General features: G+C 39.8%; 1 protein-coding gene across 3 annotated transcripts in view; it reads right to left on the reverse strand.

The window, feature by feature from the left end:
• The window catches only part of ACYP2 (acylphosphatase 2), a 195823-nt gene that overhangs the window by 112678 nt on the left and 58023 nt on the right, over positions 1-25122 (reverse strand). Inside the window, exon 4 of one of the 3 annotated variants that reach the window (XM_034953143.3) lies at positions 14345-14463. The exons of the other annotated variants lie outside the window; for them this stretch is intronic. Within the exon in view, the coding sequence (XP_034809034.1) occupies positions 14349-14463 (115 nt within the window). The 3' untranslated portion in view covers positions 14345-14348. Of the gene's footprint in view, positions 1-14344; positions 14464-25122 lie in introns of those variants that run through there. 3 annotated transcript variants of the gene reach the window in all.

A 25122-nucleotide genomic window follows, 5' to 3' on the forward strand; every position in this document is an offset into this window, starting at 1 on the left:
TACTCTCTTCCCCCTGCTTTTTGAACAAGAGCCCCCACATTTTCATTTGGCTGGAGGCCCCACAAACTATGTAGCTGGCCCTGTGGGAACCATATGATAGCCTCCTTCCTAACTGGTTCCTGGCTTCCTCTCTTCCCCTGCCACACTCCTTTCTCCACAGCAGCCAGAGTGTTCTTTTTAAAATCATAATTTGCCCAGGCGCAGTGGCACACACACGTGTAATCCCAGCACTTTGGGAGGCCGAGGCAGGTGGATCACCTGAGGTCAGGAGTTCGAGACCAGCCTGGCCAACATGGTGAAACCATGTTGTAAAAATAAAAAATTAGCCAGGTGCAGTGGCGCAGGCCTGTAATCCCAGATACTTGGGAGGCTAAGGCAGGAGAATCACTTGAACCTGGGAGCCCAAGGTTGCAGTGAGCCAAGATCGTGCCACTGCACTCCAGCCTGGGTGACAAAAGTGAAACTGTCTTACAATACAATACAATACAATACAATACATACATAAATAAAACAAAATAATACAATACAATAGAATACAATACAATCCTAAGCAGATCACTTGAACCCTGCTTAAAACCCTCCAGTGTAGGAAGAAGTACGCACAATAAAATATGTTTCTTACCCAAGACCTGACTGTCCCTCCCCAGTCTTTTGACCCAAGTCTCCACCACACATCCCCTTCGTCTCAGCCTTCCACCCCACTAGCCTTCTACTTATTCCTCAAAGAAAATGTGTTCCTGCCTCAGGGCCTTTGCACCATGCAGTTCCTCTGCCTAGAATGCCTTTACCCTAGATCTTTGTATGACTGGCTTCTCCTTGCCATTGGGGTCTCAGCTCATCCCTCAACCTGGCCACCCCATCTAAGGAGTTCCCCAAGCACTCCTGTCACACAACCTTCGTTCTGTCTTCTCAGAGCATGCATTGCTTTTGGATACTATGTTGCTTACTAATGTATTGCTTTCTCCTCAAGACTATAAGCTCCTCAAAAGCTGGATCTTTGTGTATACTGCTCATTACTCTTATAGGTAAAGGGAAAGGGGGTTCATGCCCCTGGGGAAGATGGGAGTAGGTGGAGAAATTCCAGCTTCCTCCCCCACAAACCCTGTAGGGAGTGGGAGAGAGAACTAATTCTGAGATGCATTGTTCACTGTTCCTCAGAGTCCTCAGATATACAGTGCCCTGGGTGACCCCTGAGGTAGCTCTCAACCCAACATCAACTCCTGCATTAGCTTTTCTTCCTTCCCAGTTTCATTCTCCCCTCTCCATCATTCTGCTTCCTGAAATCACCTCCCAACCAACCACTCACTGTCTCAGGCTTGCTCTCAGGGAGATCTCAGCTAAAATAATCTCTAAGCCTCATTTTGCTCCTCTGTAAAGGGGGGTTATAATACTACCTAATCTTGTTAGTACCTTCTCCTAACACAGCGCTGTTTTAACTCAGTGTTGTGCTATGAGGATTAAATGAGGTGACACGTGGACAGTTCTCATCATGGTGTCCAGCACACATGAAAATTCCACCAGTACTACTTCGCTCGTAACACCAACAGCGAGCAACAGTTCAAGCAACACTTAATCTACCATGATACACTTTCACAGGAAATCAAACAGGCAATTCACATAAATGTGGGGCTATCTTCTAGCACCATGGTCCTCTGGGGGCGATTTCATCCCCACCGGGGATGTGACGATATATGGAGACAAATTTGGTGACCACGACTGGGGGTTGCTAGTTGCAACTAGAGGGCGAAGGCCAGAGAAGCTGCTAAACATCCTAATGCACAGGACAGCCCCTCACAACAAAGAATTATCCAGCCCCAAATGCCAATAGCACCAAAGCTGAGAATCCCTATCTAGCACAGTATCCTGATGATGAGAGGAGCTTAATAAATATTTATTTAATGTAATTCACCAAATCTTAAAAAAAATTGAAATAATCACATCAGAAGAAGAAAATTAAATCTTGGCTGGAGGTCTGTGTATGTTTACCACAGAAACAAAGCCATATAAAGCACACATCCATGGCTCATTTGGGAAAAAGGACAAATCTTTTTTTTAAAGGACAAATCTTAAAATAGGTTAAGTCTGTAGTCCCAGTTACTCGAGAGGCTGAGGTGGGAGGATGGCTTGAGCCTGGGAGGCAGAGATTGCAGTGAGCGGAGGTTTCAGTGAGCCAAGATTGTGCTACTGCCCTTGAGCCTGGCTGAAAGAGTGAGGCCCTGTCTGAAAAAATAAAATATGTTAAATATCAAGGTATGGCAGAAGTTCTAGATGCCCATTTAATACACATTCAGCCCTTTCTCTTTAGTAATAAAATCCAATTTTAAGTAAGATGACAATGTGGGCCGGGCATGGTGGCTCATGCCCGTAATCCCAGCACTTTGGGAGGCCAAGGTGGGTAGATCATCTGAGGTCAGGAGTTTGAGACCAGCCTGACCAACATGTTGAAACCTTGTCTCTACTAAAAATACAAAAATTAGCTGAGTGTGGTGGCAGGCACTTGTAATCCCAGCTACTCAGGAGGCTGAGGCAGAAGAATTGCTGGAACCCAGGAGGCAGAAATTGCAGTGAGCCAAGATCGCGCCATTGCACTCTAGCCTAGGCAATAGAACAAAACTCAAAAAAAAAAAAAAAACCCCAACAAAACGATGACAATGTACCCCTCTAAAAAATTATTTAACCGTCCTCTCTTGCAACTAAATGAAGCACATGTCACTGAATAACAGCTCCTAAGAAAAAGCTTTAAAGACAATTGACCCAGTTAGTACAGTGTTTTGTTTTTTTTTTTTTTTTTTTGCCTTTGGCCAGTCTTCATTCTTGCAACGTGGCTGCGGATGTGATAGCTGGGGCTGCGGGGACCACATGGCAACCATGAGCTGCCCTGGAGGATGGAGTTTGGGATCCTTGTAAGCAGGGAACTGCCATGCGAGCCATGAACTGTGTATCTCTGTACTTCTCTTACATAAGAGAAAAACCACCCTCTCTTTTGTTTCAGCTAGTATTACTTGGGCTTCCAGTGACACTTACTTAAGGGATTAAATCTATTAACTATAGTCATGAAAGGAAGCTGACTGTCAAAGGATATATATCTAAAATATTAATATCATCTCTCAGTTAATTATCACTAGCAACAAAGAAGTTTAAGGATCTGAGAAGATCTGCGGAGGTCCATGAAGCTAGGTAAATTGGTCTCTGACTGGCAATGCCCTCTATACCATAGAATCTAACAATCGGCCCTCTTATAGCAGTAACCACATTCCCAAAGGAGCTAATGAGGCCAAAGAAGAGAAACAACCTGTAGGCAGATACACATGAAGTTCTGTGAAGATCAAAAACTGCCATTGTAAATATGACTAAAAAGAAAAGAGTGAAGCAGTTTAGCCACTGAATTTTGAGGTCTCTATTCTGACCTAGTTTGGGGAGGTACCAAAAATAAGTCAATGCATATGGTTCTATTTCTACCTTCATTTGAATATTCATTATCAGAAAACACAACATCCTAAAATAGCTTCTAGAGTTTCCACTAGTGATACCAACTCTGAATATATACACTTCTAGTAATATACAGTTAAGTGACCGCCTACTATGTGGATAGCATTGTAAGAAGGTATAAAGTTTCATAAAAGAAGGAAACAGTTCATTCCTAACCTAAATAGCTTTCATACCTAGTTAGGAATACCAAACATGACACTTGCAAACAAATTGATAATAACATGACAAAGCAACAGAAAATGTTTGCAGAACTTGTAAATATATTAGAGAGAAAAAAAGAACAAAATTAAAGGTGAAAAATAACATAGTCTTTGATGTTGATGGTACTTATTACTCAATAGATATAATTTGTACTATATGTTCATATAATATATTATTATATAACATTATGGACTTCCTGATAAAAGAAAAATAATCAATGAGTGCACTCAAGATTTTAATAACGTGCCTCCTGGATGAAAAAGCTGAGTTAAAGAAAAGCTTTAACTCAATAAAAGTATGCAGTTAATTTTTTTCACTTCCAAATATTGATGTTTTACTTCCTGTAGAATTGACTAAAATCCATTACACAGTGTTCCCAAAAGAAAATGTTGATGGGGGCTGGGCACGGTGGCTCATGCCTGTAATCCTAGCACTTTAGGAGCCCAAGGCAGGTGGATCACTTGAGGTCAGGAGTTCAAGATCAGCCTGGCCAACATGGTGAAACCCCATCTCTAGTAAAAATGCAAAAATTAGCCAGGTGCGGTGGCACGCCCCTGTGATACCAGCTACTTGGGAGGCTGAGGCAGGAGAAATCACTTGAACCTGGGAGACAGAGGTTGCAGTGAGCCTAGATAGTGCCATTGCACTCCAGCCTGGGCGACAGAGGGAGACTCCATCTCAAAAAGAAAAAAAAGAAAATGTTGATGGTGTGAAAGATGATCAGTCCTAAGGCTTCATATATCATGCCTATTTGGAAATCTGATTTTTAATATTTTAAGCACAGCACAAATAAAATCACATGAACGGAATATTTTACTCTATAATGTTTAAGCAAGTTTTAAATGAATCATAAATGAGAGTGTTTCTATTTTTTCCCAACTCATTATGCCAATTACTTTCTAATACATTACTACTTATTTGCAGATATAAAGACAACAGTAATATCCTAATTACAGATCACAAAAATTGCTGCCATTTTGCCAGCATGTGCTATTTGTATAATAACAGTTGTCAGTCATTCCAGGCTACATTCCAACCTATATTATAGATTAAAAATATAAGGTTGATTTTCATCATGAGTATAAATTCACATAATTATTATTAAATGAAAATTTGGCCTTATGAGCAAAACAAGAATACAACTGAAAGAAAAAAACAAATATAAAGCTAAATTGTATTCATTCAGTACAATTTTTATTTTATCTTTTGAGTACTTGTCACGACTAAGTGTGTGCCAATTCAAGAAATACACACCTGATTCAGATGGAGGGTAGAGTCAGCTCTGGGAGCTCATCCCAGCACTACCATCTAACAAATGGTATCTGTTTAAATGAGTTATTTCACTCTCCCTAAACTTACATTTCCTTCTATCAACGAAGTTTGATCATCATTTCCATTTTATAGACTTGTTTTAAGAATTAAATGAGATAATAAAGATATTAATGTGGTAACAGATACATAAGTATTCAGCAAATGTTACCACTTCTTTTTCTGTTATTAGAACAAAATAAAACTAAAAAGTATGGTACTTGACAAACAGGGAATGGAGGTCTCTTTTCCTCTTAAAAAGGACAGTTAACACTTCAATAGGTCTTAAAACAATTTAAACCAGGACTTCAACTTGAAGTGTAGCATTATGTGAAAGGTTTTGCTCAATTTTGTTTTCATGTTTAAGTCACATTTGCAATATTTTCATAGGGACTACTAATTGAAGCCTGATATGGTTTGGCTCTGTGTCTCTACCCAAATCTCATCTTGAATTGTAATAATCCCCACGTCAAGGGTAGGACCAGGTGGAGGTAACTGAATCATGGGGGTAGTTTCCCCCATGCTGTTCTCCAGATAGTGAGTTCTCAGGAGATCTGATGGTTTTATAAGTGTCTGGCATTTCCCCTGCTGGTACTCATTCTCTCTCCTGCTGCCCTGTGAAGGGGTGCCTTCCACCATGATTGTAAGTTTCCTAAGGCCTCCCTAGCCATGCAGAACCGTGAGTCAATAAAACCTCTTCTCTTTATAAATTACCCAGTCTCGGGCAGTTCTTTATAGCAGTGTGAGAACAGACTAATACAAAGCCCATATTTCATCTTCTATTTAAAAAATATTACAAGCCTCTTTTTTTAAATATAACAGGTAAGATATAATGAACAAAGTGGCATCAAAGTTTTTTGACTAATGACACAACTTCCCAGGTTCTGGCTGGAATTAGAAACTTATATCAATAAAACTGGATATGTTATCTTCATTTGTATTTTAAGCAGTGCTCAGGCTTTCAGATTTCACAGACTAGTAATTTTTAATTTTGAAAAGCACCATAAGGTTGACAACATTTTATATTTGAAATTATAAAAAAATTAAAAATAAGTACTGTGTAATAGGGATATTTTAAAACAGTAATAAATATAGGGATACTAGGGAAAATTTTAAAACTCTCTTCTACTATCTAGAGCATTTAATTAAAGAAAGAATATTCTAACACTATAAAAAGAAGGACATACTTTCAGATACGGGAGAAAAAAATATTTCCCAAGAAAGAATAGCTGGCTTCCATACACTGATATGTGTGTATGTATATACACACATATATACACGTCTTCTGTGTATGTATCCTAAATTTTTTTCTCCATGTATTAGTTCTTGGATTTAAATTTGGGAGTCCTTAAGTAGAAACAAGATTTTTGAGAGATTTAAGATTTTATGTCATTAATTACATTTATCAATTACTGAAGAAGGAAACATTACTGGTCAGAAATTCACTCAATAAATATGTATTGGGTGCCTGCCATACACCAGGACTTGAGCATTTTCTCAGTGGAGCCCACATTCCTGTGGGTGGACAGATAATAGGCAAATCTGTCTACATATGTTTATTATCTGTCTAATAACAAGCGTATGCTTACGTATTGATCCATGCTAAGAAGAAAAATGAAGCAGGTTAAGATGACAGAGAATAATGGAGGGGGAGGGAGGGTATTCAAAGCAATCTTCAACAAGGGGACATTTGAGCAGAGCTCTGAATGAAATGAGAGGGTTATATGGACACCTCCAGTAATAATAATGGTTAATAGTTACACAGCATTTACTCCTGTGCCAGTGACTATTCCAACTGCTTCTCATAAATTCATTCAATTCTCTTAAGGACTGTATATAGGTACATTTATTATCCCCATTTTATAGATGAGAAAACTGAGGCTAGAAAGGTTAATTAACTTGTGCAAGGTCACACAGCTAGTGAAGAGCAGAGCTGAAAAGTGAACCCCAGAGAGTTTGGCTCCAAAGAGTCTTGCTCTTAACCACTACCACTATGTTCTACTGCATGTCAGCGGGAAGAGCAAGTGCCACCCTGAGGCAGCATTTGTGTGTTTGTTTGCCAAGATCAAGAAATAGCAAGGAGAGGCCAGCATGGCTGGAGTACAGGGAGCAAGGTGGATGGGCATAAAAGATCAGATCAGAGAGAGAGGATGGTACGGTGGAGAGCAGGGGGCAGTTTACATGGGGCCTTGAACTGCTGCATGGCAAGGACTTTGGGTTTTATTCTGAGTGAAAGGGGGTTAGGGTGGCTGTTGTGCAGAGAAAAGACTGTTGGGGGCACAGGGGAAAGCAGGGAGCTGAGTCTTACAGCTACTGCAATAGTCTCAGAAGAGAGTGATGATGACTCAGTCTGAGGAGGGGATCACTGGAGTGGGGGAATGAGAAATTGATATCTAGATTCCAGATATATTTTGCAAGTAGAACAGAATTTAGTAATGGCTGAGAGATGGAAGAGAAAGAAACAGAATTCATGGATTATACCAAGCTTGTGACTTGAGCAACTATAAGAAAGGGACTTTTGCTCATATAGGCATTTGCTCATATAGGGAGTACTGGGTAAGGAATAGGTTGGGGGAGAAAATTAAGACTTTGGTTTTGAACACACCAAGTTTAATATGCCTGTTAGACACTCAAGTGAAGCAGCTTGACATGTGACTCTGGAGTTCAGGTCTAGATATAAACATCTGCGGTATATCCATTTATAGAGGAGACTGAAAGCCATGGAACTGCAGAGGGAGAAAAGCACTATACGCTGGGACTCCAGCCTATCCAGAAACAGGAGATGAGGGGGAACCATGGAAGGAGACTGGGAGGGGCGGGCTGTCAGTAAGAGAGGCGGAAGATCATGGCAGTAGAGTATCCTGGCAGCCAAGGAGAAGAGAGAGGTAAAAGATGTTGCTGAGAGGTAAAAGTGAGATATGAAGACAGATAATTGGCCACTGGACTTAACACTTGGAGGTCATCAGTGACTTTAACAAGAGCAGTATCGGTGGATTAGTGAGAGAGAAAGGGAGGAGAGAAAGGGGAGACAATGAGAGACAAGTCTTTCAAGTTTTCCTAGACATGAAGAGCAGGAAAAAAATGGGACAATATGTGAAGAAGACAGAGGTCTGGAAAGTGGATTGGGGTTTTGTTTTGTTTGTTTTAAAGGATGAGACTGGATATCACACCAAAAGCTCAGGCTACAAAAGCAAAAATAAATAAATAGGACTACATCACACTAAAAAGATTCTGCACAGCAAAGGAAACAATCAACAAAATGAAAAGGCAAATTATGGACTGGAAAAAAGTATTTGCAAACCCTGTATCTGATAAAGGATTAATATTCAAAATTTATAAAGAACTCATACAACTCAATAGCAAGAAAACATATAACCTGATTTTTAAAATAGGCAAAAGGACCTAAATGGACATTTCTCAAAAAAAAAAAAAAAAAAAACGTAAAAATGTCCAACAGGTATACGAAAAGATGCTCAATATCACTAATCACTGGGGAAACACAAGTCAAAGCTGCTGTGAGATACCATCTCACACCCATTAGGATGGCCATAATTAAAAAGAGATAACAAGTATTGGCAAGGATGTGGAGAAAAGAGAATCCTTGTACACTGTTGGTGGGGATGAAGATTGGTGCAGTCATTATGTAAAACAGTAGGGAGGCTTCTAAATAAGTTAAAAGTAGAATTGTCATATGACCCAGCAATCTCTCTTCTGGGTATACACCCAGAGGAAATGAATTTGCCACCTTGTAAAGATATCTGCACTCTCATGCTCATTGCAGCGTTATTCACAATAGCCAAGATAGAGAAACAATCTGAATGTCCGTTGACAGAAGGATGGAAAAAAACACAGATATACATATTAAATATAATAGAATTATAGAGAGAATATAGGATCTATAGAATACTATAGAATATGTAATTTGGCCTTTAAAAAAGAGGAGGTCCTGCCATTTGCCACAACATGGATGAACCTGGAGGACATTATGCTAAGTAAAATAATCCAGACACAGCAAATTTTTACATGATATCACTTACTATGTGAAATCTTAAAAAGTCAAATATACAAAGTTAGAGAATAAGGCAGTGGTTAGGTGGAGGGTGAGGGGGAGGAAACAGGGAAATGTAGGTCAGAGGACAAAAAGTAGTAGATATTAGGATGAACAGGTCTAGAGACCTAATGGACAACATGACTACAGTTAATAATAGCATGTTATATTTGGGATTTTTGCTAAATGAGTAGATTATAGCTGCTCTGGTCACACACACAAAATGGTCAACTGTGAGATGATGGGTATGTTAATTTGCTTCACTATAGTAACCATTTTACTATCCACATGTATCTTAGAACATCATGTTGTGTATTTTAAACATACAAAATAAAATTTGGTTTAAAAAATTGTGATAGAGATATCACAGCATGTTTGTTTGCCAATGGGAATGATCCAGGAGAAGAGAGAGGTGACAGGTGCAGGAAAAAGTCCTTGGGTAGGCAGGTGGGCTAGGATCCACAGTACGAGCGGAGGGGCTGTTTGTCTGCAGAAACAGGAGAAAACAGAGCGTCAGGTATGGATATCAGTAGGCTGGGAACGGGAGTGTGAAGCCTACGCCAGTGCTGCTGGCAAGCACACAATCCTGGGGATCTTGTTAAAATGAAGACACTGATTTGGGAGGTCTGGGGTGGGGCCTGAGAATCTACATTTCTAACACGCTCCCATGGTTGCTGGTCATGGACCATACTTGTGAGTAGCAAGGCTGTATGATTTGTTTCTTTAAACAACAATTTCTGATTATAAGAAGAAATGTATGTTCATCTTATAATATGAAAAATACTACATAAAAAATTCTATACCCAGAAATAATCCTTGTTAATATTTAGAAGTATTTGTCAAAGGTTTAAAAATGTGTTTATGTGTTTGTGTATATAATATTAATAACTACTATCATTTTAGAAAGTTAGAATATTATATCTACTGCTTGCTCTTTTAACAATATAATAGTGAGCATCTTCTAATTTCCTTAAACATTTTAAAAAATATGATTTCAAGGAAATCAAGTTATACAAACTGAGATATGGAAAAAATATTTAACTTTATTGAGTTTCTGTGTATGTATCCTAAATTCTTTTCTCCATGTATTAGTTCCTGGATATTTTTAAAGGTTTTAAAGAGTGTGTTTTAAGTAAATATGCTATCATTTAAGGTTCACACTCTCTATTAGAACTGTATTTTCTCCCTTCCAAAAAGCTCCCTTCCCACTCCTTTTCCCCCAGGATGACACCTGGGTGTGTCTGTTTTCTGCTGCTATAACAGAATACCTGAGATTGGATAATTTATAAAGAGGAGAAATTTAATTTCTCTCACAGTTCTGGAGGCTGCCAAGTCCAAGATCAGGGCTACGACAGGTTTGTGCCCGGTCTCTCTGCTTCTAAGGCAGCACCTTGAAGGCTGTGTTCTCCGGTGGGTAGAAATGTTGTGTTCTCACATGGCAGAAGAGGAAAAGAAACGTAGAGCCCATTCCCACACGCCCTTTTCATAGCGGCATTATCCATCAGTGAGGATCCCACCTAAACTCCTCCCATTAGACCCCACCTCCCAACACTGGCACTAGGGATTCAGTTTCCAACACATGAATTCTGGAGGACACCCTCAGACCTAGAAGAGTGCAAAGGAGAGCTTGGCTTATGCTGATAGCAGTGGAAGGCCTCTTCTCTGGGTGTGGCTCCCTGGATCCTCACCAGCCTCTACTGAGAAGCCCCTTGTGCCCAGTGCTTACCAGGCACCATGCAGTGCTGCCTGCTGTGCAATGGCTGATTCTGCCAAGACTTCATAGGCACATGGCAGCCCTGATGTATGTCCCTGGACCTTGCTATTTGCTCTGGTCTGTGACCTTCTTATCCTTCCCTACATCTCTTTCTGTTACCTGTTCACTCAGCCCTTTCGCAAGCAGCCCCTGGTTCTGCATCACACACACAAGCTGTGAATCCCTGGACGTAGTCTCAGGCCATCCATGTAGACATCTCCCTCCGGCAACACTACCCTGCCACTCCCAAGATGTGCGGACTACACCAAGGAAGTACAGACCACTCCTGGGTTCTTGGGTTCCCCAAGGCCTACCACCATGGATCACGCCAATGACATCCCTGAGGTTTGTAACTCTGGGAGGGCAAGAGAGACACACTGCAATCTGAACCCCTGCTGCTCTCTGTAACAGCTCCCCTAAAAGCCTTTCTTCCTTCCTTCTGTCCTTCAGAAGGGGGAAGCTACCTGCCCCAGATTGCATGTGCCCTTACATCTTGGCTTATAGTAAACGTACACATTCAGGCTGCCAAATTTTCTTCCTGACATGTGAAGAATTCTTGGAAATTAGAGGCAAGGCTAGCTTTTAAGACTATTATTTTCCTATGGATGAAAAAAAAAATTCTAATTTGAAACTTAAAGCTGGACAATGTGCCTTTGTCCTCTTCCTTCCATGGTGCAGTAACTCAAAAAGATTACTTGGTTACATAATTTTTTTAAAATTAATGAACAGTATTTTACTACACAGTATATTGTAATTTATTTAACTACTATGCTATCACTGAATACGAATTATAATTTTCACAGTTTAAAAATAACACTATTGGCCGGGTACGGTGGCTCACACCTGTAATGCCAACACTTGGGGAGGCTGAGGCAGGTGGATCACCTGAGGTCAGGAATTTGAGACCAGCCTGGCCAACATGGTGAAGCCCCGTCTCTACTAAAAATACAAAAATTAGCCAGGCATGGTGACGGGCACCTGTAATCCCAGCTACTAGGGAGGCTGAGGCAGAAGAATCACTTGAACCTGGGAGGCAGAGGTTGCAGTGAGCTGAGACCACGCCATTGTACTCCAGCCTGGGCAACAAGAGCGAAACTCCATCTCTGAAAACGATAACAACAACAACAACAACAACAAAATGCTATTTATACATAAATCTAATATCTGATTATTTCCTAGGTACATATTTCTGTAAGTGTAATTATAGGAAGAAAGGAAAGAATATAAACATTTTCAAGGCTTCATCTACATACTGTTAATTAGTCTTGCAAAATTTACATACCAATTTACAATACAAACTGCAGTGCCTGAGATAAGCTATTTCTCTATATACTTCCCACTCTGGCTACTCCATTATATTCTTTTTTTCTCCTCTTGTTTTTCTAAAAGTTGAGGTGAATTTCATATGTAACATAAAATTCAACATTTTAAAGCGAACAATTACTCAATGACATTTAGTCATTCACAATGTTGTGTTAGCATTCTTTTTAATCTTTGCCAATTTAATGGTTTAAAAAAGTTCTCTCTTTATATTCAATTTTCTTAACTACTAGGGATATTAAACATTTCGCATGCATTTGCAGATCAATGTTTTTTCTTCTCTTGTGAGCTACCTGAACTTTTTTTCTATTTGGATGTTTTTTGCAGTGTTTTATATTTCAAATATTTAATATTATATTTATAATACATATATTTCAACTGTAGTTTAACAATTTACCTTTTGCTTATAGTATTCCTTGGCATATAATGTTTTAAATACTTCAAGACGATCCTACACCTTCATATTTTATTTGACTTTCAGCTTATTAGGTCCTCACTAACTCTAAGACTTGGTGTCTGTATATTCTTCCAGCTCTTTAATAGTTTAATCCTTTAATCTGCATATGATTGGTTTTGTAGGAGGAAATGAATTTATTATTTTTCCAAATAACTATCAATGTTCTCAGCATTGTTCACCAAATAAATGCATATTTATCTATCTAGACTTTCTATTCTATTTCATTAACCTAACTGGCCAATATCTGTATTAAATTAGACTGCTAAAATCACTGTAGGATTTTTAATTCCTCATTCTAAATTTTTGTTGTTTCTTTTTAAAAAAAATCCCTATGCTTTAGGTGGTAAATAACCAAAAGCTCAATTCCAAGAGGCTTAAACAATAGAGATTTGTTGGCATTGATAACCAAATTTCAGGGTTTCCCAAAACAATGGCCCTCAATACCACTGAATAACACATGTATTTTCATTTCCTATCTTCCAGCTCTGCCATCCACTGTGTCAAGCTCACCCTGCAGCTAGATCTCCTCATGGGCATAGAATGGCTGCCAGGAGCAGCCTGGATCATTGCATCCTCATGCACATCTGGCAGAAGAGTAAAAGCTACCAGCAAACCATTTTTTGTGTGTCATTAATCTGAATCCTGTCACCTGCCCATTCTCTTATCAATCACGACTAAGGAAAGGATTTAGATTATTTGCTTGGATTAATCAGGGGCACCCAGAGACCTGGCATAGAATGGATGTTGGGGAGACAATCACAATTTTCATTATAATTAGAATTGCTTAAGGAGTTCAAGATCAGCCTGGCCAAGATGGTGAAACCCCGTCTCTACTAAAAATACAAAAAATAAGCCAGGCGTGGTGGTGGGCACGTGTAATCCCAGCTACTCGGGAGGCTGAGGCAGAGAACTGCTTGAACCCGGGAGGCAGAGGTTTCAGTGAACCGAGAAGGTGCCACTGCACTCCAGCCTGGGTGACAGAGTGAAACCTTGTCTCCAAAAAAAAAAAAAAAAATTGCTTAAATGCATTAGTTAATTTGAAATGAATTGATATTGTTATAACATGGAGTCTTTTCTTCTAAAACATAGCACCCCTTCCCATTTATTCAAGTTTTCTGCTTTTCTAACATGTATTTCAGCAAGGGCTAGTAAATTGTCTTCCCATATATTCTGCACATAATCTATTTACCACATTCATTTATTTAATTATATTTATCATATTTGTATTTATCACCTATGTTTATTTAATTCTAGATATTTTTATTTAGAGTTCTACCATGAATGGTATCTTATTTTCTGTTACATTTTCTACCTACTTGTATGATTTAGGATTTTTTTCTTTCTCTTTTTTTAGTTTAAACTAGCATAAGCATGAAAACATTTACTGGTTTATATAACTGGAAGTCCTGGCCAGAATGCCCTTGGCTAAGCAAGAGGTCTGCTGCTTGGGGCTCACACTGTATAAGGTCCCCACGAACAAAAATATAAAAAAATTAACTTACTAAGGAATATGTGTAAGTGCCTCTGTCACTCCGAATGTGGCGCTTAGAACTGGCAAATGCAACCCACAATGCTAAATATCCATTCTCTTGACTAATACCACTCAGGTCCCTGAGAAATGTTTCTTTGTATGTCTGGCCCTGAGTTCTCAAAATAAAAAATTACTGTTTCTAAATGTTGTATTACCGTGGCCTTGGAGACAGACCCTGCTTCCAACTACTGGGAGGATCTAAGTAGGAATGCTTAGGTGAAAGAAATGACAAATTACCTTGTCAAATCCTTTCTCTTAGACTAAACGAATGCAAAAGATTCTTGCATAAGGAAGTATCTTTCTGGAAGTGTTGAGCATCTATCATCTTGCTTCTCTTTGGTTTCCAATTTGTGATTCTAGAGAAATAACTCGCATTACTCTTAAATGTGAACATCTGTACATGTAGCTATAACATGCTCCAAGTGTGATACCAATTCTTTACCTTGATAACTAGATGATCACTTAGCACTAAAATTAAGAATAATTTTATTTTCATGAAAATAAAAGATTAAATTATAAGATTTTCAATAGATTAAAGTTTAAATGTTCAGATTAAATACATTCATAAATTATAATTGGTAGTTCATCTTAGAATAGACAACTTGAGATATCTTAGAAGATAAATGACATTTTTGAAAAATATAATTTAATATTTCACATTTTTGCAATTGCTATAATTTACTTTTATGAAAATATGTTCAAATTAGGCACATTTTAATACAATTACATTTTTAAAATATTTGAGGTCATTACTGTGAATAGAAAAAAATGAAGTTAATCTTTTTTTCTTTTTTTTTTGAGACCGGGTCTCGCTCTGTCGCCCAGGCTGAAGTGCAGTGGTGCAATCACAGCTCACTGTAGCCTGAACATTCTGGGCTCAAGTGATCCTCCTGCCTCAGCCTCCTAAAGTGCTGAGATTACAGGCATAAGCCATGTGCCTGATATGAATATCTTGATTATAATAAAATTAATGATTTTGCTGAAATGAAAGCAAGGAAAATAAATTTTATAGAATAAATTACAACTCATTATCTTATTACTCATCTAAAAATGCTACCACATCATCAGAACACCCAGACATGTATAACAATTATTAAATTCAATCATTTTTTATATTTTGTTAACTTATAGTCATATGGAAACCATAGCTTTACAATTTTGATTTGTATGTTTGATTTATAAGTCATGAAAGGTTTAGTTATCAAGGCAGAGATATAGAACATACAGAACATATTTCCTTTAACAGCTTATTAACTTGACTTAAAACTCAAGATTTGGAAATAAGGATTGTGGGCCGTTTATGTTAAATGGTGGTGATGGCAAATATCTGTAAGTTGTTCCTAGCTTGAGTTATATTTGCCTTTAGCATTTCATCATTATCATGTTGATGTTGGTTTAATATAGATATCCTTTATCCTTTCCATATGAAGTATTTCCAGAGCTATGGGGCCAGGTCTCCCTGGTAAGTTTTGTGAACCCTGGATCTGCCCCAAGATGGGCACTGCCGCTATAGGCAAATAACAAGCCAAGAAAAAGAAAAAAAAACAACTTCCACTTGGTTAAACAAACTGTTCTAAATTCAAGGAGTCTCTGCCAGTTATGTGACTTTGCATGACTGACTCTGCTTTACCCCTCCAGGCCCAAGAGACAAGGCTGTCCAGACACCAAACGGTGGTCACAGATTTTATCTTCTACCAGGAATGGTCACTCACACCTGTAATTCCAGGACTTTGGGAGGCCAAGGCAGGAGGACTGCTTGAGCCCAGGAGTTCAAGACCAGCCTGGGCAACAGACTCTACCTCTACAAAAAAAATAGAAAAAATAGCTGGGCGTGGTGACGCATGCCTGCAGTCCCAGGTAGTCAGAAGGCTAAGGTGAGAGAAGTGCTTGAGCCTGGAAGGTCAAGGCTTCAGTGAACCATGATTGTGCCACTGCATTCCCGCCCGGGCAACAGAGTGAGACTCTGTCAACAACAACAACAAAATTTATCTTCCCTGTAATCCCAGCACTTTGGGAGGCTGAGGCGGGTGGATCATGAGGGCAGGAGTTTGAGACCAGCCTGGCCAACATGACGAAACTCTGTCTCTACTAAAAATACAAAAATTAGACTGACGTGGTGGCGGGCGCCTGTAATCCCAGCTACTCGGGAGGCTGAGGCAGGAGAATCACTTGAAACCCGAAGGCTGAGGTTACAGTGAGCCGAGATTGTGCCACCATACTCCAGCCTGGGTGAAAAAGCAAAACTCCATCTCAACAACAACAAAAAAAAATTATCTTCTATTTTTCTGTTTTCTTTGTTATTTTTAGTGGCAGAATGGTAGACGTTTGTACTGACACATAAATAAGTATATAGGGTTTTGTAAGAGAGGGTCCATCAGATTTTAAGATTTATGGCCTATGTTTTATGAACCTTTTTAAATGTTTATTTTATTTTACAACAAAAAAAAAGTTTAACATAAAATGTGCATACCAGTGGGGTAAATATTCATTACTACTAGTCAGGAGAACCAGTGGCCAGAAATGGCTTTGTGAGTCTCAGCCAAATAAGAACAATAATTAAACCCTGACCAGGCAGGGATACTGTTTATTCTATTCACCATCAGGTCACCAGAGACTGGCACATAGTAAGTGCTTAATAAATATTTGATGAATTAAATTGATTTGAAGATGTATAGAACAGTTTCTTAAAATTATATCATTGGAAATGGGTATTACAGAATTCAGATTATATGTAATTTTAGGAAAGTTAACAGGAAATTAATATTTATGTGGGGCCTGGCAGAAAGTCATGCTTACAATGCCAGGAGTTTTCTCTGGTTTAATTGTGCTACTACTATAAGTAGTAGGGATTATTATCATTATGTTCTTGTTATATTTTCAGCCTGTCATGGTGTTCAGCAAGGTTAAGAAACTTATACAAGGTGATAAAGCTGGACTTCAGTTCTAGTTTTCTCTCACTCCATTCAAACACACTACCTTCCATAACACATAAAATGAGGTTTGTATTATCCCTGACCATCCAGTCTAAAGTGTCCTGCCCCACTTACTGTCTTTCATCATCCTGTTTATTTCCTTCTAGGACTTGTCACAATTCACAATAATCTTGTTTATTTGTTAGTTATCCGACTCCCTTGAGAAATGTTAATGGTATAAGAGTGGGTAATTTTTCTAGCTGTTCACAGCCATATCCTAGTGCTTTGAACATAGTAGTTTCTTGATAAATATGTTTTGAACACAATGAATGAACACACTGAAGTGCTTTTTGTAATACTAAAACAAGGTTAACCTAAGTAAAGAGATCTGCTATGGTCTGAATGTTTATGTCCCTCTGAAATTCCTATCTTGAAATCCAATGCCCAATGTGAGAGTATCTGGAGGTGGGTCCTTTAAAAGGTGATTAGGTTGTGAGGGCTGAGCCTTCATGGATGGGATGAATGTCTGTGATATTAATAAATATATATTTGGGCTGGGCGCAGTGGCTCACGCCTGAAATCTCAGAATTTTCGGAGGCTGAGGCAGGCGACTGCTTGAGCTCAGGAGTTCGAGACAGACCTGGGCAACATGGCAAAATCCCATCTCTACAAAAAAATACAAAAATTAGCCTGGCATGGTAGTGTGTGCCTGTGGTCCCAGCTACTCAGGAGGCTGAGGTGGGAGGATTGTTTGAGCCCAGGAGGTTGAAACTGCAGTGAGCCATGATCATGCCACCACACTTTAGCCTGGGCAACACAGCAAGACCCTGTCTCAAAAAGAAAGAAAACCAACAAATATATATTTGGTCTTTGATCACAGATTTCTGGCATAGAACTCCTAAAATCCTCAGAATCTCCAAAGTGATGTCTTTTCATATGCTAATGATTGACTGATGCCTGGCAACCCCCAGCTGGTAGCTTTAGGATAGAGGCTGGTCACTGGAAAGACCAAGGCATGATAACAGGTTTAAGATATTCAGCCCCACCCCCTAACCTCCAGGGAAAGGAGGGGGGCTAAAGGTTAAGCTGATCACCAATGGCCAATGATTAATCAATCATGGCTACTGAATGAAGCCTCCATAAAAAAAATTAAAAATAAAAATAGAAATAAATAAACAAACAGGGTTTGGAGAACTTCCAGATAGCTAAGCACCTGGAGACTCCTGGAGGGTGGTACGCCCAGGACAGCATGGAAGCTGCATGCACTATGCATCTCTAAATCTGCATCCTTGGTAATATCCTTTATAATAAACTGGTAAATGTAAGTTTCCAAGTTCTATGAGCTACCCTAGAAAATTAATTGAATTCAAGGAGGGGTCATGGGAACCCCCACTTGAAGCCAGTCAGTTGGTCAGAAGTTCCAGAGGCCCAGACTTGCTACTGATTTCTAGGGCTTAAGAGGGAACCTTGGGGACTGAGCCCCCAATCTGTGGGTTCTTGTCAGAGGCATTTCAACTAGAAAAACTCCATCTTGAATAGGAGCTGGGTAAAATAAGCCTGAAAACTACTGGGCTGCATTCCCCGACAGTTAAGACATTCTAAGTCACAGGATGAGACAGGAGGTCAGCACAAGATACAGGTCATAAAGACCTTGCTGATAAAACAGGCTGCAGTCAAGAAGCCAGCCAAAACCCACCAAAACCAAGATGGTGATGAGAGTGACCTCTGGTCATCCTCATTGCTGCACTCCCACCAGCACCATGACAGTTTACAAATGCCATGGCAACATCAGGAAGTTACCCTATATGGTCTAAAAAAGGGAGGCATGAATAATCCACCCCTTGTTTAGCATATAATCAAGAAATAACCATAAAAAGTGGGCAACCAGCAGCCCTTGGGGCTGCTCTGTCTCTGAAGTAGACATTCTTCATTCCTTTACTTTCCTAATAAGCTTGCTTTCACTTTACTCCGCGGACTTGCCCTGAATTATTTCCAAGAACTCTCTCTTAGGGTCTGGATCAGGACCCCTTTCCGGTAACGATCTGATGCTATCTCCAAGTAGATAGTGTCAGAACTGAGGATATCCAGTTGGTATCTGCTACAAAACTAATTACTTGCTTGGTGGTGGGGAGATGCTCCTCCCCAACCCACCCACCCCCCCCTCACACCACCTACATTTGGTCACAGGTCTGCACTGATTGTGGTTGAGTGAGATAAATTTAGAAAGCACTTTGAGTTTTTTCTCAAAAAACTTCATTTAATAAGCGCACTAAGGCATTCCCTTAATGCGCTTATTAAATAGACCCTAGAGAGCTCCCTCACCCTTTGCACCATGTGAGGACACAGCAAGAAGACAGCTGTCTATGAACCAAGAAGGAAGCCCCCACCAGACACTGAATCTGCTGGCATCTTGATCTTGGATATCCCAGCCTCCAGATCCATGAGAAGTAAATTTTTGTTGTTTACAAGTCACCCAGTCTATGGTATTTTGTTATAGTAGCGTGAATGGACTAAGACAAGATCTCACAAAGGGTCACTGAATAATGAACAGAACTCGCAGCTCAGAACTGAAAAGTTCATGGTTACTTTGTTCCAATCTTACTCTCTTTCCTTAAAACCCTACTCCTAGTGTTTTCAATTATGGTGCTATTTTTACTCAAGTTACATGGTGATCAAACTGTATTCTCTTACAAATCCTTCCCACTAAATGCTTTGTATTTTTCCTAGAATTACAAGTATACAAGGGATATAAAAGGGCCACCAAGCCTATTATCCAATATCCACACAAAGTCTGGCCCAGAAAACATAAAAGATGTTAAATTCAAGTAAAAGTACTGTTTACACCAGTTTGTTTAGCTGTTTTAATGAAGAGCCCTGAACTGGGGATCTTAATGTGGTGGGATTGGGGCATAGCCTTGCTTTCTTCTGTGGTAGCTACAGAGTATAGCCAGCCCAATCATCTTGAAAATACGTTTCTTTAGTCACTATAAACACTGCACAAAAGAAATCAGGTGGATTAGAACAAATCTCTTAGCACTACTGAATAAACAACTCAAGGTTCACGGTCCAGCCATAATATAACAGTCCTTTAAAAATGTGTTTATTGGAAGTTTTCAATGGCATAATAAATGCTTTGATGTATTGTGATAAAAATCAATATAAAAAGTGTATCTATAACAATAGGGAATTAAAGAAATCCTTTTAAGTCTACATGATGAAATTAAACATGGCCAATAAAAATCATGTTTTAGAAGAGTCATTAAGAAGTAGAAGGCTCAAGACCAGCCTGGCCAACATGATGAAACTCTGTCTCTAGCAAAAATATAAAAAATTAGCCGGGTGTGATGGCACGCACCTTTAATCCCAGCTACTCTGGAGGCTAAGGCAGGAGAATTGCTTGAATCTGGGAGGTAGAGTTTGCAGTGAGCCGAGATGGCGCCACTGCACTGTAGCCTGGGCAACAGGGCGAGACTCCATCTCAAAAAAAAAAAAAGAAAGAAAGAAAAGAAATAGGAGGCCGGACACAGTGGCTCACACCTGTAATCCCAGCACTCTGGGAGGCCGTGTGGGGGGCGGATCATCTGAGGTCAGGAGTTCGAGACCAGCCTGGTCAACATGGTAAAACCCTGTCTCTACTAAAAATACAAAAAATTAGCTGGGCATGGTGGTGCATGCCTGTAGTCCCAGCTATTTGGGAGGCTGAGACACAAGCATCACTTGAACCTGGGAGGCGGAGGTTGCAGTGAGCCGAGATCGTGCCACCACACTCCAGCCTGGGTGACAGAGTGAGACTCCGTTTCCAAAAAAAAAAAAAAAAAAAAAATAGTAGGGAAATGATTTCAGTTCATCTTTGTATCAGTCCTGGTCCTGCCAGGAAATAGATGGCACACTCAAACGGAGTGATTGAGAAGACTGACTAATTGCAAAGGTGTGGGCAAGGATAAGAAACCAGGGAGCTGATGAAGCACCCCAGGGCTGGCAGCACTAGGGAGTTATTTCCATTCCTAGGCATGAAAGGTCCAGAGGAAGTAACTACCAGCAAAACACAGTAACACCGGTAGCTCTAGGAGAAGACCTCACACCATGAGCTGTGGATTTAGTAGAAGAATGATGCCTCTTCCAACACACAGCCTGGTGACGAGGGATATCCCAGTCTCTGCCCTCCCACCATCTGATCTCCTATCAGTGCCTTCCACTGGCAGCATTCAACTGGAAGGTAGAGGGCAAAGGAGCTCATTAATGTATCCCATCGTGGTCAGCCTCCCAGAACAGAGGTGGATGGAGGGCAGTAGAATGTGTCTGGAAAGGCAAACGGAGACTACCCAGCAAAATATTTAGTGAAAAACAAAGTATTATAATCCCAAATCTCTAAATCTGTATATGTCATAGGTCAGGTTCCCTAGCACAAAGATTCTGATATTTGCATGCGGGTTTGTTGTGAAGTGCCCTTGGGAACAGTGCCTGTGAGAGGAGAGGGAAGCTGGATTGACAGAGGGAGAGGTGAACTGTAATGCAGTTGCAACAGAGACCTTGGCCATTTCTACATCAAGCTCTAGAGCTAGGATGGCCCTTCAGAGTTGTCCAAACTGAATGAAGCAAGAAGACTAGACTTTGGTACCCTCTCAACAACAGATTCTTGGATGCAGGCTGCCCCCCTGAGGCCAAGGTCAATTCCTGGATAGAACCATTAGCAGCTAACACTCCAGGCACTGAGCAACTAAGCATGTCACCGTGAAGGTAGAGGTGGGGATGAGGCTGAGGGAAGCATGCTACAATATCCACTAAGATGTCAGTTAACACATGACTGACTCTGGGTGATAGAATTACACATAAGATTTTTCCTGCCTTAACAAAACTAATTTTCTGTTGTTCCAAGTGTTCTAAAACAAGTATTATATTAGAATACAGAGCAATTCAGATGTTACAACAGACTTAAATAGTGTATTCCTCTGTCCTACAAAAGTCCAGACAGCAGTCCACAGCTGGTATGACAGCTCAACAACCATCAGAGACACTTGGTTGTTCTATTTGGTTGCTCTGCCACCTTCAATGTATGGCTTCCATCTCACAGTTCAAGATGGCTGCTCCAATTCCTGTCTTCACATTCTGGCAAGAAAGGGGAAAGAAAATAGTGGAGGGCACACCCTTTCCCTTTAAGGGCATAACCGAGACACTGCATGCATTATTTTCATTCACATCTCATTGGTGGCCATACAAGCTTCAAACAGGCTAAGAAATACGGTCCTTATGCTAGGGGGATGTCTTAGTCAGTTTGGGCTACTAAACAAAATACCTTAGACTGGGTACTTTATATAAACAACAGAAACGTATTGCTCACAATTCTGGGTGCCAGGAATTTCAAGATTGAGGCACCAATAGATTCAGTGCCTGATAAGGGCCTGTTCCTCATGGATGGTGCCTTCAATGTATCCTCACATGGTAAAGGGGGTGTGAGAGCTCTCCAAGGCCTATTATAACGGTGCTAACCCCATTTGTGAGAGCTCTGCCCTTATGACCTGATCATCTACCAAAAGGCCCCACTTCCTAATACCATCACACTGGGGAACGGATTTCAACATATGATTTTGGAGGGACACAAACATTCAGACCATAGTAGGGACCATGTGTACAGCGCAAGTTCAGGGTTTCTATTACTAAAGAAAAAAGGGAACAGATGCATGTTGGGAAATAACTGGCAGTTTCTACCACAATATGTATTAGTTTGATAATCAGTAAATTTACAGTAAGAAAGCAAAAACAGGCCAGGCACGGTGGCTCATGCCTGTAATCCCAGCACTTTGGGAGATCACAATTAAAAGAACTAGAGAAGCAAGAGCTAACAAATTCAAAAACTAGGAGAAGGCAAGAAATAACTAAGATCAGAGCAGAACTGAAGGAGACAGAGATACAAAAAATGCTTCAAAAAAATCAATGAATCCAGGAGCTTGTTTTTTGAAAAGATCAACAAAATTGATAGACCGCTAGCAAGACTAATAAAGAAGGAAAGAGAGAAGAATCAAATAGACGCAAAAACAAATGATAAAGGGGATATCACCACCGATCCCACAGAAATAGAAACTACCATCAGAGAATACTACAAACACCTCTATGCAAATAAACTAGAAAATCTAGAAGAAATGGATAAATTCCTCGACACATACACCCTCCCAAGACTAAACCAGGAAGATGTTGAATCTCTGAAAAGACCAGTAACAGGATCTGAAATTGAAGCAATAATTCATAGCCTACCAACCAAAAAAAAGTCCAGGACCAGACGGATTCACAGCCAAATTCTACCAGAGGTACAAAGAAGAGCTGGTACCATTCCTTCTGAAACTATTCTAACCAATAGAAAAAGAGGGAATCCTCCCTAACTCATTTCATGAGGCCAGCATCATCCTGATACCAAAGCCTGGCAGAGACACAACAAAAAAAGAGAATTTTAGACCAATATCCTTGATGAACACCGATGTGAAAATCCTCAATAAAATACTGGCAAACAGAATCCAGCAGCACATCAAAAATCTTATCCACCACGATCAAGTAGGCTTCATCCCTGGGATGCAAGGCTGGCTGGTTCAACATACACAAATCAATAAATGTAATCCATCACATAAACAGAACCAAAGACAAAAACCACATGATTATCTCAATAGATGCAGAAAAGGCCTTTGACAAAATTCAACAGCCCTTCGTGCTAAAAACTCTCAATAAACTAGGTATTGATGGAACGTATCTCAAAATAATAAGAGCTATTTGTAACAAACCCACAGCCAATATCATACTGAATGGGCAAAAACTGGAAGCATTCCCTTTGAAAACCAGCACAAGACAAGGATGCCCTCTCTCACCACTCCTATTCAACAAGGGTTGGAAGTTCTGGCCAGGGCAATCAGGCAAGAAAAAGAAATAAAGGGTATCCAATTAGGAAAAGAGGAAGTCAAATTGTCCCTGTTTGCAGATAACATGATTATGTATTTAGAAAACCCCATCGTCTCAGCCCAAAATCTCCTTAAGCTGATAAGCAACTTCAGCAAAGTCTCATGATACAAAATCAATGTGCAAAAATTACAAGCATTCCTCTACACCAATAACAAACAGTCAAATCATGAGTGAACTCTCATTCACAATTGCTTCAAAGAGAATAAAATACCTAGGAATCCAACTTACAAGGGATGTGAAGGACCTCTTCAAGGAGAACTACAAATCACTGCTCAACAAAATAAAAGAGGACACAAACAAATGGAAGAACATTCCATGCTCATGGATAGGAAGAATCAATATCGTGAAAATGGCCATACTGCCCAAGGTAATTTATAGATTCAATGCCATCTCCATCAAGCTACCAATGACTTTCTTCACAGCATTGGAAAAAACTACTTTAAAGTTCATATGGAACCAAAAAAGAGTCCGCATTGCCAAGACAATCCTAAGCCAAAAGAATAAAGCTGGAGGCATCACGCTACCTGACTTCAAACTATACTACAAGGCTGCAGTAACCAAAACAGCATGGTACTGGTACCAAAACAGAGATATATACCAATGGAACAGAACAGAGGCCTCAGAAATAACACCTACAACCATCTGATCTTTGACAAACCTGACAGAAACAAGCAATGGGGAAAGGGTTCTCTATTTAATAAATGGTGCTGGAAAAACTGGCTAGCCATATGTAGAAAGCTGAAACTAGATCCCTTCCTTACACCTTATACAAAAATTAATTCAAGATGGACTAAAGACTTAAATGTTAGACCTAAAACCATAAAACCCTAGAAAAAAACCTAGACAATACCATTCAGGACATAGGCATGGGCAAGGACTTCACGACTAAAACACCAAAAGCAATGGCAACAAAAGCCAAAATTGACAAATGGGATCTAATTAAACTAAAGAGCTTCTGCACAGCAAAAGAAACTACCATCAGAGTGAACAGGCAACCTACAGAATGGGAGAAAATTTTTGCAATCTACCCATCTGACAAAGGGCTAATATCCAGAATCTACAAAGAACTCAAACAAATTTACAAGAAAAAAACAACCCCATCAAAAAGTGGGCAAAGGATATAAACAGACACTTCTCAAAAGAAGACATTTATGCAGCCAA

This window comes from Pan paniscus, chromosome 12 (genome assembly GCF_029289425.2).
Source record: "Pan paniscus chromosome 12, NHGRI_mPanPan1-v2.0_pri, whole genome shotgun sequence".
Classification (NCBI taxonomy): domain Eukaryota; kingdom Metazoa; phylum Chordata; class Mammalia; order Primates; family Hominidae; genus Pan; species Pan paniscus.